General features: G+C 46.2%; 1 protein-coding gene and 1 long non-coding RNA gene across 5 annotated transcripts in view; both read right to left on the bottom strand.

The window, feature by feature from the left end:
• Window positions 1-17,240, bottom strand: part of PRKCE (protein kinase C epsilon) — a 497,042-nt gene that overhangs the window by 78,552 nt on the left and 401,250 nt on the right. For all 4 annotated transcript variants that reach the window (XM_060606918.3, XM_060606953.3, XM_060606963.3 and 1 more), the window contains exon 11: window positions 8,610-8,764. In XM_060606918.3, the coding sequence (XP_060462901.1) occupies window positions 8,610-8,764 (155 nt within the window). The remainder of the gene's footprint in view (window positions 1-8,609; window positions 8,765-17,240) is intronic.
• LOC132661908 (uncharacterized) lies at window positions 15,187-15,904 on the bottom strand. Its single transcript, XR_009602440.2, has 2 exons — window positions 15,852-15,904; window positions 15,187-15,470 (listed from the first exon to the last, which is right to left on the bottom strand). It is a non-coding gene; the product is annotated as an uncharacterized LOC132661908 (long non-coding RNA).

Here is a 17,240-nt window from a genome sequence, read left to right on the forward strand (position 1 = left end):
GAGGGTCTCTGGACACAGGGTAGGATGGGGCAGAGGGCAGGCACCAGGATACAGAACTGGAAATGGAGGATTCAATGGACAATGTATCCTGGGAGCAGGGCCCTCCAGGTCTCCCTCCTCATGTGGCTCCTATGATGGAGCCTCTTGTGGCTGCTAAGCCCTCTCTCTTCAGGCAGGATGCTGGAAGAGTCTTCCCAGGGCAATCTGAACATTCTAAGAGGAAAGTTCTAAAAATATTGACAATTGGGGCCTCCCCAACTATGTAGTCAGCCATATTAGTCCACAAGCAAGCCCAAGCTGACTAATCCAATACCCAAATGACAGTTCCAGAAAGAGAAAACAGAAGGAATCACTAAAGAAGTATTTTCCAGAATTGAAGGACATGATTTTCTAAATTGTAAGTCTATCCAGAGCCCAGTGCAATGGATGAAAAATGGCCTACCCCACATCATTAAGTAATTGCCAGCCTCCAGAAAAAAAGAAATAGATCCTTACCAAGGGATCAAGAATAAAAATAGCTTGGGACTTCTTAAACAGTAACACTGGAAGTTAGAAGGCAATGGAGCAATACCTCCAAATTTTGAGTGAAAATGGATTTCAATCTAAAGTTCTATACCCAGCCAAAGTCTTTAGCAGGGTTGAGAGTAAGATAAAGACAGTTTTCTATATAAAAGAAAGGTCTCAAAAATTTATATCCCATCCTTTTCTTCAAAAACCTTCTGGGGCTGCTTCACCATATCAAGGGAATACATGGAGAAAGGGGAGATGGGGGACACAAGACCAGAGATTCACAGAGGAGAGAGGCCAAAGGAAGCCCGGCAGCAGGGGAGGGAGAATGCAGGATGACAGCTGGACGGCAGCCACGGGGGTGGTGTTCAGACTGGAGCAGTCTGGAGGGCTCCAGGAGAGTTACCCATGAGCATGCAGTTGATAGAATACCCACTGCACGGAAACATCCTTCAGGGAGATGTGGACAATTTGTAGAGTTTGTGTTGAACTAATAACCACGTAGAAAGCAAGGAGATAATGATGATCTCCAGGGAAAACAAAGAAAATGTATAGGAAAAGTAATGATAGCTTACCACAGGGCTTAGTTCCACATAGTCCTTCACTGCCATAATAATGTACACGATGTATACTCATTAACCATGACTGCAGTAAACTCTAAGGAGAGGAAGGGAGGAAGGGGGGTTGGTACCAGAGTGTGGATGTGGGTGGGGCAGGGAGTGGGTAGAGGGTGGGGCAGAGAACCAAGCTCTCACTTCCACAGTGGAAAGTCACTATAGAACACCTAAAATAAAGTCTGACAAAAGTAACAATAAAGCATGTTATTTAGAAATACGAAGGTCCATACGAAAGGCAGCAGCTGGAAAGATTGCAAATGGTTATCTCTGTGGAAGAGGAAACTGGTCAAGAGGGAGAGTGGAAAATGGCTTTTTATTGGCTTAGGCACCTTGTAGAACAGTTTGAATCTTTATCTATATGGGTATCTCTGATTAAAATAACATCGAAGCTTTATAGTGCCTCAGTGTGTAAACTTTGGGGAGTTACTGCTCAGCTCTGGTTTCAAGTTCTGCATCTAGAAAATAGAATTGGATTAGACTGTCTCTGGGCCCTCCTTGATTTAGCATTTGAGATTCCTGCCACCCTCTCATTACACACTCAGTTCTGACATCCTTAGAAGTATTTTATCACAATATCATTTTCTAGAATGGTTGGGGAAAGGCTGACAGTAAGGGACAGCGCTTTGTGAGGGAAAAGATCCCCAAATGTCCTAGGAGATTTTCTGAGGGCAGGCCACAGAAGTCCGGGAAGGAAGAAGGAAGAAATGATCCTAATCCCTCCTCCTCCTCTGCTTTTTTTTAGCATTAGAGAAATTGAGAATGTAGTGAAAGAAGATAGGACTCTAAATATTAGGACTTCCATTTGTTAGCACAGGCTTTAACTGGAGACCTTCACCAAGTCAAGAAATGTCTAACTGCCAATGGCAGGAGATGGCTCTGGGGATCAAGGCAGGCCATCATTCCCCAAACTAGGCACACATGTTCCCCCTTGGACTAGCAGGAAACAAGGCTAGTGTTTACATCATGACTCTGTGTGCATTTTCCAGGGGGTTCTGGCTTGCGAGCATAGCTAGGGACCTCACTGTGTCCCCAGCTCTGTCGAGGGAAACCCCCCTCAGCCTCCCGTTGTTAGCTTTGTCCCCCAGTCCTTCTGAGGACAAGGCATTTAAGATTCATGTTTATTAGGTATTCTGAGGTTTTACCTAAATCTTTGTTCCATGCTTCTCACTCTTATTTGACTTCTTGTGAACATGATCATCAACAAGGAAAGTCATTTCTAAGCACCTCTTGAATATAGAGTGATCTAGAGTGAGCCAAAGCAGAGACACCCTTCTCTCTCCTCCTGGTGCCCCACTGCCCCCACTTCTGACACCGGGCATGCAATAGGCCCCTAGAGCAGGATAGCTCTTGGGGAGCAGTGGTGATGATGTCTTGTTACAGATGGAAAGTTCTGAAGAATTAACAGAGGAGGAGAGCATTAGAAGTCATTGTCCCCTGTGCTAGATCAAGACAAAATTTTAGTGATCGCAGTGAGACATCATTCATCAATGAGGCTTCCCATGAATAAAATGCCTTGTCATTTCCCACTTGCTTTCAGACCCTTCACCTGGACCTGGTCAGTGTGACTTCCAGGAATCACGCTCTGCTCCTGCATGAGGGAGACAACGCAGGCATTGTCTGAGCTCCAGATCAATGGAGGCCAGTCACAAGGAGGTTAGGCAATTTGCTCAAGAAGAATTCTCAAAGGATTCTCTAGAAACTGTTGAACTATTTTACCGTGGATGGCTGCAAGGCTGGTGAAGGGAAAACTGACTTCATCCCTCACTCTGCTGCTTAAATTTTTATTTTTCCTATGACTACTACTTTCATCATTTAAAAAAAGGAATCAAATTGTTTAAGAAGGAAAAAGGAATTCATTCTTCTAATGTGATTCCAGGAATCCCTTTTGGAGCCTGGATTGGTTAAAAGATCTCCAATGTTCTTTCAATACATTTTAATAAAAATCAAGATACAATAAGATAGCTAACCTTTATTGGGGACCTACTGTGTGGCAGGCAGTATTCAAAATTACTTAGGCCTATCAGATCACAAAATCTCTATGACCTCAAGAGATAGGTATGTACAACTATCATTCCCACTTTAGAGGTGAGGACACTTAGGCACCAAGTGTTAAGATGCTTGGCCAGTGTGACAGCAGCCATGTTCTCCACCACCTTCTGCCACAACGGTCCTGGCTTCCGAACTCTGAAAACACAAAAGATACATTCCTGTCTGCCAAGCTTTTGGTTCACTTCCCAGGGGCCCCCAGCCGTCCTCTGTCTGGGGTGGATCATACCATCTTTGTCTCTCATGTTGCACACACAGAGAGAGGTGTGCTGAGAGTCAGCTGCTCCCAATAGAGCAGCTCAGAGGAAAATGGACAGGCACCAAGCCTGATGTAGAGGAAGAGAAAGTTCTCTGAACCCACGCTTTTTTTTTTTAAGGCAGATATTTTAAAGTTTTTTTTTTTAATGTTTGTTTATTTTTGAGAGAGACAGAGCACCAGCAGGGGAGGGACAGAGAGAGAGGGAGACACAGAATCTGAAGCAGGCCCTAGGCTCTGAGCTATCAGCACAGAGCCCTACGCGGGACTCCTCCTTGTGAACAGCGAGATCATGACCTGAGCTGAAGTCGGACGCTTAACCAAATGAGCCACCCAGGCGTCCCTGAACCCACTCTTAAAGAAGGCCCACCCTTCAAAACCTCTACCTTTCACGGTGTATGTGTGTAAAGGAGGGAAAGAGATTCTTTTTAAGCCATAGTTGGGAAGAGCGGACCCACAGTGAGCCACACAGAGGAGTCCCAGGAACGCTGGGCAGGGGACACAGAGACAGTGCCCTGTGCAGCCTGGTGCTGGAGCCTGGCTCAAAGATGAGAAGAAAGGGGGCTACGGGCTCTCTGTTGTTAAGTGTGAGCCACCAACCAGAGAAATGACTTTTTTCCTTAGTTCTTGAACGCTGGCCAATTAGCTGCTAATTAGCACGTATATAAATTCCAGAAAGAAGGCCAGAAAATTCAATCTCAACTCCAGCCATCAGCTTCCTCCTCCAAAACCTGGCCTTGCCAATCTCCTAAGTAAGACCCTGGATCACACAAAATAGGGTCTCCGCCTGGGCTTCAGGACAGAGGCAAATGGCAGAGATACAGTGTCTCTAGCCAGCGGCATGCAGACAGACTGCCCCTTAGCACAAAGCAACATGGGAAATAGAGATCATACCATGCTCATTAATCCATAAAATGAGAGATATGAAGGAACTGGGGGGCCTTTTAGGGCTAAGGAGTTAGGAATGCTTCCAACACAGACTTTTAATCAGTATGCACCTATGAGGGAGCTGCCCACTGGAATGGAAGGCTCTGAAACATTACATACATGAGGAACAAATATTTAGTGAACACCTACTATAAGCAGGCTACTGTTCTAGGCCAACCAGGTAAGGACTCTTGTGTGGAGTTCTCAACCATGGAACAGGCATCTTAAGTAAAAATATAAGTCCTGCAAAGAGAATCTGCTAAATGCCTGGTATGGAGAGATGTTATGTTGCTCAGGGAAGGCACGATTGCCAGGACAGCCTGGGTGGTCAGGGAAGGCCTCACACAGCAGGGGAGCTTGGCCTAGTTCCAAAAGCACAATAGATTTTTTTCTCGATCTGTGGTCCCCAAGTCACCTGAGGAACACTTTACAAAAATAGAGATTCCTGAACCCCATTCCAGACCTACTGAATCAAAAACTCTAGGAATGTTACCCTGGAGTTGCTAGTCTTTTTTAAAAAAGATATTATAATTATGGCAAATTTAAACATATACAACAGTAGATAGGATACTGAAGCCCCAGGTACCCATCACCCAGCCTCAGCAATCATAAACTCATGGCCGTTCTTTTCTCACTGATACCCTTATTGGTTTCCCCTCCTCCAGTATTATGGAATCTACACACCTTTTAAACCAGGGACTCAGAGGCAGTCAGAACACGGATGCGAACTAGCAACTGCTCATTGATGAAGACACAGATTAGAAGCAAGGGATTTCCAGGGACAGGTGTATAAAGGCTTTCCAGGTATACAAACGCTCAGAGAAATGAAAAAGAATGGTACTGGGGGAGGGGGAGGGGGAGAATGGCAAATAATTTGGAACACTTAGAGGGTGGGATATGTGGTTAGAAGGAACAGTGATAAGGGTCACAAGATCACTGGGGCTACTGGGGCCCAGTTAGCACACGTGGTGTCTTTGTGAGAAACACAGTAAGGCATCTCCTCTGGGTAGAAAAAGCACCCCTCTCCTGGGCTGAAACCACCCACAGAAGCAGAGCTGACCTGGATGCCATCCTCCACTCACTGCCTGTGACCTTCACTGTTAAGCCATGTCCAGACTACAGACCTCTGCACAACAGGGCCAGGGCATGAGGGAGTCTGAAGGCCAGAAAAGGGGACTGTGCTTTATCTTTAAGGGCTGAAGGATGCTAAAAAGGGGAGCATGTGACAATTGTGTGCTTTCAAAGAATGCTGGACAGCAAACGGAGGGAGGACAGAGAGGAACGATGGGACACCAAGAATCAGTGAGGGAGTCAGGTCAGTAAACTACTGGAAACTCACCTGGGAAGAAGGAAGAAGGCCCCCAAGGTCAACTCTTGAGAGAGAGAGGTTTGGGATAGAGATCTTGTTTGGGGGTCTGGGGATAACTGGGGACTGGATATAGTGACATAGAGTCGCTGGCACACAGGAGTCATCTGAAAGCATGTAAATGTTGAAATCGCTCGGGCAGAGTATTTAGGGTGGGAGTAAGGAGGGATGAAGGCCCTGGGGAAAACCAGCATTTAGAGAATGGATGTTGGAAGGGAGAAGCAGCCGGGCTGGGTAATACAGAGACTGAGGAGAAAGGGTCAGGGAGGTGGGAAGGAGGGGGGGGAGGGGTGGAGGGGAAGGTACAGTGCATAAAAGCCGATAGACCAAGTGTTCACAACTGTGATGAGACAGACTTGGAAAGGAGAAAAGTAGAAATGTAAGGGAAAGTCAAGTTTTGGAATACCTGGGATGACAAGCCTAAGAGTCTGGACTTGGACCTGAAAAGGCAGAGTAACAGGTGTCATGGCGTACAGCACGAGCTTGCTTATCAGTCACTTAGACTTCCCGGGTCTGTCACTGACCAAGTAGGGCCTTGGGCAAGCTATTTAAGGGGAGTCTCTGAATCCCTGCCAGTAAACTGGACAGTTTATACCCACTCCTAACAGGGATGGAATGGGGATGACATCTCAAAGGACAGAAATTCTTCCTCCTGCCACTGGCACCTAACAGTGCACTGCCTTGCAGGATGGGTGAGCCCTTTGCATACGTAACTCCTGTATCTGGAACTGGCTTGTGAGCTGCTCTGGGGGCAGAGATTAGGGTCTTAAACTAATTGAAGTCAATGGTCATTTGTTGAATATTTACTATGTGTAAGACAAGAAGAGTATGTAAAATAAGATGATTGAGGGGGGGAAGAAGGGGGGGAAGAAGGGGAAGGAGGAGGAGGAGGAGGAGGAGGAGGAGGAGGAGGAGGAGGAGGAGGAGAAGAAATGGTCCTTTAAGGTTGTTTGCAACTTGGGGATCCACAGTGATGCCTACTGCTAACACAAGGTGGACAGCGGTAGGCGCAGCGACGCAAGTCTCAAATCCCATTCATTCCCAAATTGCAAATGGAAGTGTCCAGCCTGGAAAGACCTGCTCTGGCTGGTGAGACCAGGCTTTGTGCAGGCAGGCAGTGTTGTGTGAGGCCTCTGGGCTGGACAGGGGAGGGAATAAGCATGGGAAATTGGGAATTGGCAGGTGAGTTTGAGAAAAGCTACGAACCTTGGCGAGGTCAAAACAAGGTGCTATGGGGAGTAAGGAGAGAAAGGTGTCCTGGGCTATAGAGCAGATACAGCCTAAGCTGAGCCCCACTGAGTCACACACTGGTATAATCCCGTAACCCCTCCCCCAAGTATGGTGGCAGCTGTGACTTTAACCAAAAGAAGGTGGAAAAGATACGCTATCACTATTGTGATTATGTGACATTATAGGAAAAAGGACTTTTGCAGAGATAATAAAGGTCCCTAATCATTTGAGTGGAACCAAAGGGAGATGATCCTGGACAGTCCTGATCTAATCATGTGATCCTTTGAAAAGAGAACCCAAGCCTTCCCTGAAGGTAGAGACTCAAAGCAAGAAAGGTTTTCTTTCTTGCTGGTCTTGAAGAAGCCAGCCATGTGCTTCGAAGAAATGAATTCTGCCTACAAGCACATGAGCTAAGAAGAGGACCCCACACTTCAGACAAGCAGGCAGCCTGGCCTGACACCCCGATCACAGCAGAGAGACCCCGAGCAGAGAGCTGGGGCACACGATGTCTGAACTCCTGACCCATGGAAACTGGGAGATAATAAATGAGTGCTGTTTTAAGCCCCGAAGTCTGTGGTATTTTGTTACGGAGCAATAGGAAACAAATACATGGACGCAAGATGCAGAGGGCCATGACTAGGGGCTAAAGAGCATGGGCTTTATTATGTAGGCCATGGGGAGGTCCTGTCTATTTTTGAGCAGAGAGATGCATACTTTAGGAAACTAAGACTCATCAGTAGAAAGGAAGTCTGGGGGTCGGTTGGTCAGAACCCCTTCAAGAGCATTTACTCAGAGCACTATTCCCAGGAGAGAGTCAGAAAAGTTTTGGTGACTAAGTTCTAGGTTGAACCCAGCCAGCTATTATTCAACTCAATTAAAAAAAGGGGGGGGGGAGCAAAAGCAATGGACAGTCATTGAGAAAACCTTAAGGAACTTTAGTGTCCTTATTGCTAATTATAAATATTTACTCCCCCCAGAATTCCTGACCTCACAGAAGAGCCTGCGTAAATAGCCCTGCTCCCTTACTGGAAAATCAGTGTGTGTGTGTGTGTGTGTGTGTGTGTGTGTGTGTGTGTGTGTGTGTGTTTTCTTAGAAAAGGGACAGGGCGGCAGTAAGGGACTGGATGATCTGCAGTCACTTCCTGTTGGATATTGTCTAGCTCCCTTCCCCTCCTCCTCCTTGAATCATAAACCCAGAGACCCCCAAGCAACTCCTCCTTCTCTGATTCTATCTGCTGGAGACAACTAAGCCAAACAAACTCAGGAAGTGGCAAGAGGTTGGGAAGGGAGGAAGTTCATGGCACAGAAGGAAAAAGTAAGGAGAATGCCCTGATGTTGAAGGAAGAGGGTGGGGAGAGAGAGAAATGAAGGTCACCCCAAGGTCGCTCGGCGCCAAGCCTTTAAAATGTTGTGTTTGGGCTTTCAATCAAAACTGGCACAAACGGTGGGCCAGATCTCCCGGGGCTATTCAAATATTAACATTCACAGTGATAAACAGCCCCCAAAAAAGTCCTCTGTGAGCAAATTGGAACAAACAACTAATCTAAAGCGGGTTGCTAAGAGACCAGTTGGGCAGGAGCCAAAGTCAGTTCAAGTGCCTGCAGAATTCTTTATTTTTTCGCTGTCAGGGAAGGGAGGAGGAGGAGGAGGGAAGAGCTACCTGTAGATGACTCCATGTTGGTGGAGGAACATGAGGGCTGACGTAACCTCTGCAGCATAGAACCGGGAACGAGGCTCATCGAATTTTCGAGAGCGCTGAATCTGGAACATGAGGTCTCCACCATTGACATACTCCATGACAAAAAAGAGGCGGTCCTGAAAGGAGAACAGAAAATGCCATTTAGGTATTTCTACCGCAGCTGCCCACGCAGGTCAGAGAGGGTATCGTGAGCCCGACACAACAGAACTCGAGGGGGAAGAGGGTGCGGAGGTGAATGAGTGCTGGTAGCACCCAATCCAGACAGAAGACAAATAATGCAGACAGCACACGGATTACGGTATGAGGTGTTATTTTAAATCTCTTCCTCTGTTTTATTTTTATGAACATCAGCTTAGTCTAGTGGAGAAAGCCCAAAGCTGACAGAAAGGAGACTTGGGTCTTTGTCTGATTTCTGTGATGACCTTGGAGTGTGTCCTTGGGCAAATCTCTGCCCCTTTGGAAGCTCCAGTTACCTTTACACGTGGGGTAGGTTGGATAATGGCTCCCCAGAAGAAATCCATGTCCTAATCCCTTAATGTGCAAATGTGACCTTAGCAAAAAAGGACTTTGCAGATGTGCTAAGGATCTTGAGATGAGAAGTTATTCTGGATCACCAGGGTGGGCCCTAAATGCAGTCACAGTTGTCCTTATAAGAGAAAGGCAGGGGGGAGTTTTTTGAAGCAGGGAGAAGGCAATGTGGCCTCAGAGGTAGCGACTGTGATGTAGTCCCAAGCCAAAGAACATGGCGGCCACCAGAAGCTGGAAGAGGCAAAGACGGACTCTCCCCTGGGGCCTTGGGAGAGAGCAGGACCCAGCCCACACCTTGATTTTGGCCCAGTGACACTGGTTCCAGACTTCTGGCCTCTAGAGCTGTGAGAGACTGGATTTCTATTGTTTTAAGTTCCCAAACTGGTGGTGATATGTTAAAGGCAGTCCTAGGAAACTACTACAAAGTAATGAGGCTGCAAGTGCCCCTTCTGCGAGGGCCACTTTTCACTCTGGAGGAGGTTCCTTCTGGGATTCCCATCTTGGCACATTTTCCCGTGGATTCCTCCCTCAAGGCAGCCTTCTGAATGGCCCGACCACACTCCTACCTCATGGGAGGAGGGGCCTTCTTTATCTGCCCTACGTGAGCACGTTACGTGAGCATGTGCGAGGCAGATAGATGGATATTCACTTTGCGGTGAATTTCTTGACTACCATTTCCTAAGGCTGTGGGGGTGTGGGGTGCTGGGCTGGGTAGGAGACAAAGAATGACGAGCCAGCACTGTCCCTGCAGAACTTACCATCCAGGGGTAGAGATGAGAAATGGGCAGAATGAAAAGCAAAATAGGAGCAGAGTGTCTTAAAGATGAAAGAGCAAGAGAAGGGCGGGTTCTCTAAGCCAGGGACCATGGTGGATTCTGGACAGAGCTAGGGCCTGAGAAAATGAGGATGCGGGGGTGGAGGGCATGAACAAATCCCAGGATTTGGGGACAGAGTGAGAATGCCCAGGACAGGAGCTAAGCAGCTCAGCGGGGGAGGAATGTTCATGGAGCAAAGGGAAAACATTGATGTTGGAGAGGCCAGAGGAACAGAGCACATTCTTAACATATAGACAGAGTCTGAGTGAAGCTGCCAGGAGGAGGTGAGCATACTGTTTTCAACCAAAATTAGTAGAAACACTTCCATTAAGACTGACTAAAAATCACAATACTTCTTTATTCATGAAGCAGTCTTGATAGCATATTTACTTTACAATTGGAAGTGCTCTGAAAATAAGTCCCCCGTTAAGAATTCTTATGAATTCAGACTGCCTTCTCCTCCCACAACAGTGTCCAGATTTATTCAAGCTGTATTGGTATTCACAAAGGGCCTAAGGTCTGGCTTCTCTTCCATTTGTCTTCTTTCCCCTTCAAGACCTGCCTTGTTTTCTCCCCCAAGTATGATTCTGACTCAAAAATACACAGGCTGCCTTGCCAACCATTCACTCAATCATCCACTCCCCATTCAAGCCTTCATTACAAGAACCAAATGCCCAGGCTGACCCCAGCCCAATGACACCAGGATTTCTGAGGGTGGGACTCGGGCATTGGTAGTGTTCAAAGCTTCCCATGTGACCTCAACGTGCAGCCAGGGTTCAGAATCAGTCTTCCATCTGGTTTCTGCCAAGGTGTTTTGCATCTGTGAGATACATGGATTATAAGCTGTTCGGATTTTCCCTCTTCTGGTTTCAAGGATACCCCAAGAACACGGGTTTGTGTATCAGAATCACACAAAGACTTGTTAGAACATGGATTCCACCCCTCGTCCCCCGAGGTTTTGATTTGGAAAACCTGGGGTGGTGAATCTGAGAATCTGCATCTCTAACAAGTTCCCAGGTGATGTCAATGCTGTTGGTCTGGGGACCCCACTCTGAGAACCGCAGCCCTGAAGCACTGGGGGCAAGCCTTTCCACCCAGCAGTGCAGCTGTGTCACGTATCCGACGCTGCCCTGCTCTAGCTGAAACACGCCATCAGAAACAACTGCTACAGTGCCTTCCTATGGTCACCAGCCCAGACTTGGGCTTTAGCAACAACGCTGCATTTCCTCAGCTGACTTTGAAAGAATCCAAATCTTTCAGGAGGAGAAAACTTCGCTTCCCCATGCCCCTCTCCACTCCCTGACTGCTTTTTATTCCACCAACCCCAGACACACAGCATTTAAGAACAGGGTCCATGGAGTGACAGAGAAGAGCTCCCTCCTGAATCTGTCACTTACTGGCTATCTGAGCTCGGGCAAATGACTTCAATTCTGTCCTCAGTTTTCTCATCTGTAAAAAGCAGATGACATAGGACCTGCCTTACAGGTGTCTTACGGGGGATGAAATTATATGTTAAGATGCATGGTTCACGACTGGTACTCTGTGAAGGTGGCCTATTCCTATTGTCACTGATGGCTGTATAGCTGCCACCATTACCATTACCAACTCTTCATTTTCCTGTCCTTTTAGCAGCATTTTCTTGTGATCACATCCTCTTCCTGCAAACGCTTGGCTCCCTTGGCTTTTTAGGCTGGTTTCCTCCCCATGTCTCGGGCAGGTTGTCTTGTGCCTACTCATGTGAACATCCTGAGGGAGGTTAAATTCCTTACTGTATCTCCAGCAGCTAGAATGGAGCCCGGCACCTAGTGGGTTACTAGTGTGTCTTTGTCGAATGCACAAGTTCTTGAACATCCACCATACGTGAGGCTCTAGTTGCTGGAAATTCAACAGTAAATCAGAGCTGGTTTCCCGTGTTATTTCTATTGTTAACCTCACTTTGAGTTATTCCAACATTAGCTCATTCTGAACTTCTGTTTTAACCTTTCTACTCAATATACCTCAGTGTACATGGCCCCAAAGCAGAATCAACCCTTTTTAGATAGGATGGACTGCTGCTAAAGCAAGATCAGTTTTTCACTCCCCCTCCCTCTGTTCAGTGAGTTTGGATCCTTTCTGACCTCCACACCTAACACATCTGAGAAGCATGTTTTGATGCATAGTGAGAACCTCAAGTCATTCTGGGAACTGCTTAATTACATAAACTGAAATCAAAAGAAAGCTGGCAAACCCAGCAGCTACTCGTTAATCCCCTCTTGGCATCAGTAGAAAACAAAACAAAACAAAAATCCAACTTCCTGGTAAAGTAAGCAAATATGTTTTCTGAGGTAACCAAAGGTTTTAAAAGCCTTATTCCACCTCCTCCTCCCTTAATCTCACCTGAATGTCTAAAAAGTTACGGTCTTGTGATAGTAAGTAAAATAATAAAATTAGGAAAGAGATTATATGTCATGGCCATTTAGGGTAAGAATAGTTAATAATGACCTACAAGCCGGAAGGGCCACACCGTGTGTTTGAAATTCCCATTGGGCTCTGTTTTCCCAGAGCGCTAACCTTTCCTGCCTTTGAAGGGAAAGCTGGGCCTGCCCTGTTCATCTTTCAAGGTGTGATGGATAGCCAGAGGCTTCCTCTCAACAGCACCACATGTCCTGCCAATTGGATTTGTTTGGACGCACATTCTCCATCATTTGTTAGCTGTTTATATGTGCAAAGATTCTATCGCTTTTGAATCAATTTCACATGAGTGCCCAACAAAAGACTGGACTTGGAACAGTCCTCCTTTGATGTGCCAGTGACAGGATGAACGATTTCTCCAATGCACCATCTAAGGGAATCATGGATCCTCACGTCACACTCTGTGACATCTCCTTGACCCCTCCACATCTACACCATTTAATCTATCAGTTCAACAGGTCTTTCTTGGGTGTCCAGCCCTGGAGTGGGTACTTGGGGGGATATGAAAGATAACATAAGCCAAGGCTTTGGTTTCAAAGAACTAGAAACTGAACACGGGAAACCACAAAAAGCAACACAAAATGTTCTATTGTTATGTACGAATCAGATCGTGAAAGCTATGTATCTGGGTCATTACTTTCTAGCCACCATAGAGAGTAATCATCTGTCATCCAGGCCTTAGCACTTATGATCATTATAGGAAACAGTCATGGGAAAATCCTTTTTATATTTTATTTTCCATAATATCACTGGTCCTGGTCGAAGTGGCCATTTCTATAGGAATTTGGATGACACAAATCTGAATTAGAGTCAGGAGGGGGGGGCGGGTGGAGGAGAAGTCCTGGCAAGTGAAAGGAACAGCCCTCGAGGACAGAGGGAAACAGAAAGGGACACTGCATGTGGGGATGGGGAGGATGGGAGCAAGCAGGTGGAAAAAACTTGCTATCTAGGAAATGGCATAAACTCTGGATGTGGGTAGGAAGGCAGATTGGGTGGTGGGGGTGTTACAGGGAGGAAGTGGTTCTGAAGACACAGGGAGGAACCAAAGAACCCTAGAAATATTTCTGAGTTGTGAAATGGCATAAAGAAAGCTGATTTTATGCAAAGCTATTCTGGAAGCAGACTTCAAGATGGAGTGGTAGAAGGCAGCCTGAAGTTATTCCCACTGTTCCCTATTGCCACTGTCCTAAATACTTCATTATCTTTGAACAAGAATAACAAGCCATCCTTCCTCCTCTCTATTACACCTCCTTGGTAGAACCAAAGGAAAAATCCAATCACTCTGGGAAACTTAACCAAAACAATTTTTAATTTGTTTTTTATTTTTTTAATGTTTTTGAGAAAGAGAGACAGAGTGAGAGTGGGGGAGGGGCAGAGAGAGGAAGACACAGAATCCGGAGCAGGTTCCAGGCTCTGAGCTGTCAGCACAGAGCCTGACGCGGGGCTCAAACTCATGAACCATGAGATCATGACCTGAGCTGAAGTCAGACACTTAACTGACTGAGCCACCCAGGTGCCCCAACAATTGTATTTCCCCACAAAGAAAGCAAGCCATCATCACAGGAAACATCCTTTTTCTCACTGGAGACTCAACTCTCAATTAATAGAGAAGAGTCTCGTGTGAATAAGAATTAGGATTAGTGATGTCAGCGTCCCGATGCAATAACAAAAATAATTATCACTTAAATAATGTTGTCTACAAAAAATTATTTTCACACATTCTCAGTCCTTCTTCTCATAGGCCTTCTCTTCCTTTCGTCTCCCATCGTTCAAAGGCCTTACTTGAGTGTAATGACCTTGTTGTGATATTTCCTCAAATTCAGATTTATCTCAACTGAATGCCTATCACAATAACCGATTCTGCCAACAGCAATGGTAGCATGGGAAATAGAGAGTGGGTTTTCACATGGCTGTGTCTTGTAACGATCTTCTAGAAGCAATCGAGGGTAGAGTCCACCCTACTTTGGGTAAAAGGGGAGAGGCTTATTTTCATGTGGGAAAGCCTTAATCAGAATTGGCCAAATAGTAAAAATTCCACTTGACAGTTTGCCGGTTGAGAAGGTCTAAGCTTCATTCAGGTACATCTGATGTTTGTCTCCAATTGCTTAAAACTATGATTATTTGACATACACAGGATGCCCCAAGTTTAAAGTGACCTAAAGCTGTAGCAAACTGACTCACCCAATAAAGTTCAAATAAACATTTCCTGCCTCTGACTAGAGCTTCACTTTGCTCAGAGAACAACTTCAAGTTACTGCCAACCTGCACCACGCACTTTCAACTGTGTGAAAGCCAGGGGCAAGAGGAAGGGTGTGCATTCAATACATCAGAGAACACTTTCCTTTTACAGCGGTCATCAACATCTTATGAGAAAGAAGCTTCTATGACATGACACGACAGTACGTATGGAACAGCCCCCAAACAGGCTACATGTCCACAATGTTGACTGCTGGAGTGTCTTCCTGCCATGAACAAGGGCAGTGTCTGAAGTTAAGTGGGAATAATGGCATGTCGTTAATTCCCCTCCCCATTTTAATATTATTTTGAGAGAGAGAGAGAGAGAGAGAGAGAGAGAGAGAGAGAAGGAGGGAGGGAGAGACAGAGGGAGAGACAGCACAAGCAGGGGCGGGATAGAGAGAGAGAGGAGACAGAATCCCAAGCAGGCTCCATGCTGCTAGCACAGAGTGCGACGCAGGGCTCGAACACACGAACAAGGAGATCATAACCTGAGTCGAAATCAAGAGTTGGACGCTTAACTGACTGAGCCAACCAGGTGCCCCAGTTGCCATTTTGAAAATGATAGAATCAAGAGGGTTTCAATGGGGAACAGTGAAAAGGATAGCAGTGTGGCTTTGCTGAGTCTCTTCCACTTCACCACATCATCAGAGCGTCACTGTCTTGTACCTCAGTGGCACCTCACAAAACCCAAGGTCCTTCTTCCTGGTTTCCCCCATTGGCTGTTTTGTTCATCAAGTGCCACTCCTGTGGTATAGCATCTGATGACTGTCCTCTCTCCTTGGCTGTTGACCTGGACTCCAGGAAAGCACCAAGGTGTCAGGAACCTTGCCCCTCACTCGTTTGCTCAACTTAGTGGCCCAGTCACCCAGCAGAAGTTTTAGGCTCTGTGCTATGCCTACTGCCCACCCAGAATCTGGTCTTCCCATTCTGGGCAAGATGGTGACATAGGCCAAATCTGTCTTTGATGATACCAAGAGATCATTTAAAGAGGAAGAAGACACTGCCTGTTCATTGGAGCCCATTGTCACCAGTTGTTGGCTGTTTGAAGCCAATGTTAAGGACCTCTGGAATGTTCCTTCTAAGTGTTTTTAAGCATAGGAATAAAAGTATTCTTGTTCTAACTCCATTTTCCCAACCCAGCCAAGGTCCACATCATAGTCTTGTTCTTTACCAATGTTCTTCCCATGAGCTCAGGCTGTTCCTCCCAATCCAGTGTGTGACTGTATCCAACTCTGCTTGTTTCTCATGCATAAGCCTTTCTGTGTCTTTGTTAGGTCATAAGCACCAATAGGTGGGGCTCAGGACATCCCTGTCTTGTGTAACCCCATCTTGTCTAGGCTCGGTGCATGTGCAGCTGAGTAAAGAACTAGCTGAGATGCTCAGTTTTGGTGCTAGAGATGGACCCCACACAGGACTGAAACAACTCATTTAGCTGCTGCTCTGATTCCAGAAACTAAGCCGTCACCTTATCGTTTCCTGGGCCCAACACAAAAAGCAGCACCTATAGAGGTCATATTGAGGTGTGATTTCCAGGGAGCTCATGCACCTACTACCCTGCAAATAAAGCCTGTGGTCCTGGGTTAGGTCAGTCCTTGAAGCAGGTTATTGCTGTTGCTATTGTTTTTTCTGTTTCTCTATCTTTGTTTTTGTTTCTGTGCTTACTTGATTCTATTTAGAGAAAAATCCAGCTCACCACTCAGAGGATTAGAACGTACCCACATTCATGGTAAAGTGACCAAGTCTATTCAGTGAAAAGCAATCAAGGAAAGTTTTTTTCAATCTTGTGTATACAAAACAACTGACCAGTTAACTGAATTGTTCCCTTTACAAGTAGCTCCTTTCTTACCTTTCTTTTCTTTCCAAAGATTATGCAAAGTTCTTGTGCCAGCTTTAAAGATAAGCAAATACCAGGTAGGTGACTCTGAATGGAGAAGGTACATCAATATTTCCCTTCAATTGTGGGAAGAATACGGAACCTGCTTAGATGGAGATATTCAGGTTGATCCGCACCAAACGTGAAGAAAAGGAAAGCTGCCCCCCACGTCTCCCGGCTCTGGGTAGCAGACAGAGCTGATCATCTGTAACAAGATCCTAGAATGTAAATTCCTGAACCAAAGGTTTCCAGCTTCCTCCATTCTAGCACTCTGACGGACAGAGTGTGTTCTCATGAAAACCATGGCTTTCCACAACAGGAGGCGTCTCCTGGAGTGATCAGAGCCCCGTCCCCTGCATCTGGCTGCGTCTCTGCAATGCTTAACACCATGCTGGGCTCATCCAAGCCATTCCAGTAATGCTGTACGAAAGCACTTACTGTGTAGCTGATACTGTGTTGTGTCGTGTGTTTTGCAACTGTAGGGCCATACGAAATCAAATCAAGGGCCTGAAGTTCCCACCCGGGGCTAGAGAGCTGTGGTTTCACTGCATCATTGTATTTCTGTCTTTTCCTTTCTATCAATCCCACTTGGCTTGACTTTTAGTCCCATAGTCACGTTGTTGGACTCACATGCATGGCTGCCTTGAACCAAATAAGCCACTCCATGATGGCAAGGAAGCGTGGTTG

This window comes from Panthera onca, chromosome A3, assembly GCF_046562875.1.
Source record: "Panthera onca isolate mPanOnc1 chromosome A3, mPanOnc1 haplotype 2, whole genome shotgun sequence".
Lineage (NCBI taxonomy): Eukaryota > Metazoa > Chordata > Mammalia > Carnivora > Felidae > Panthera > Panthera onca.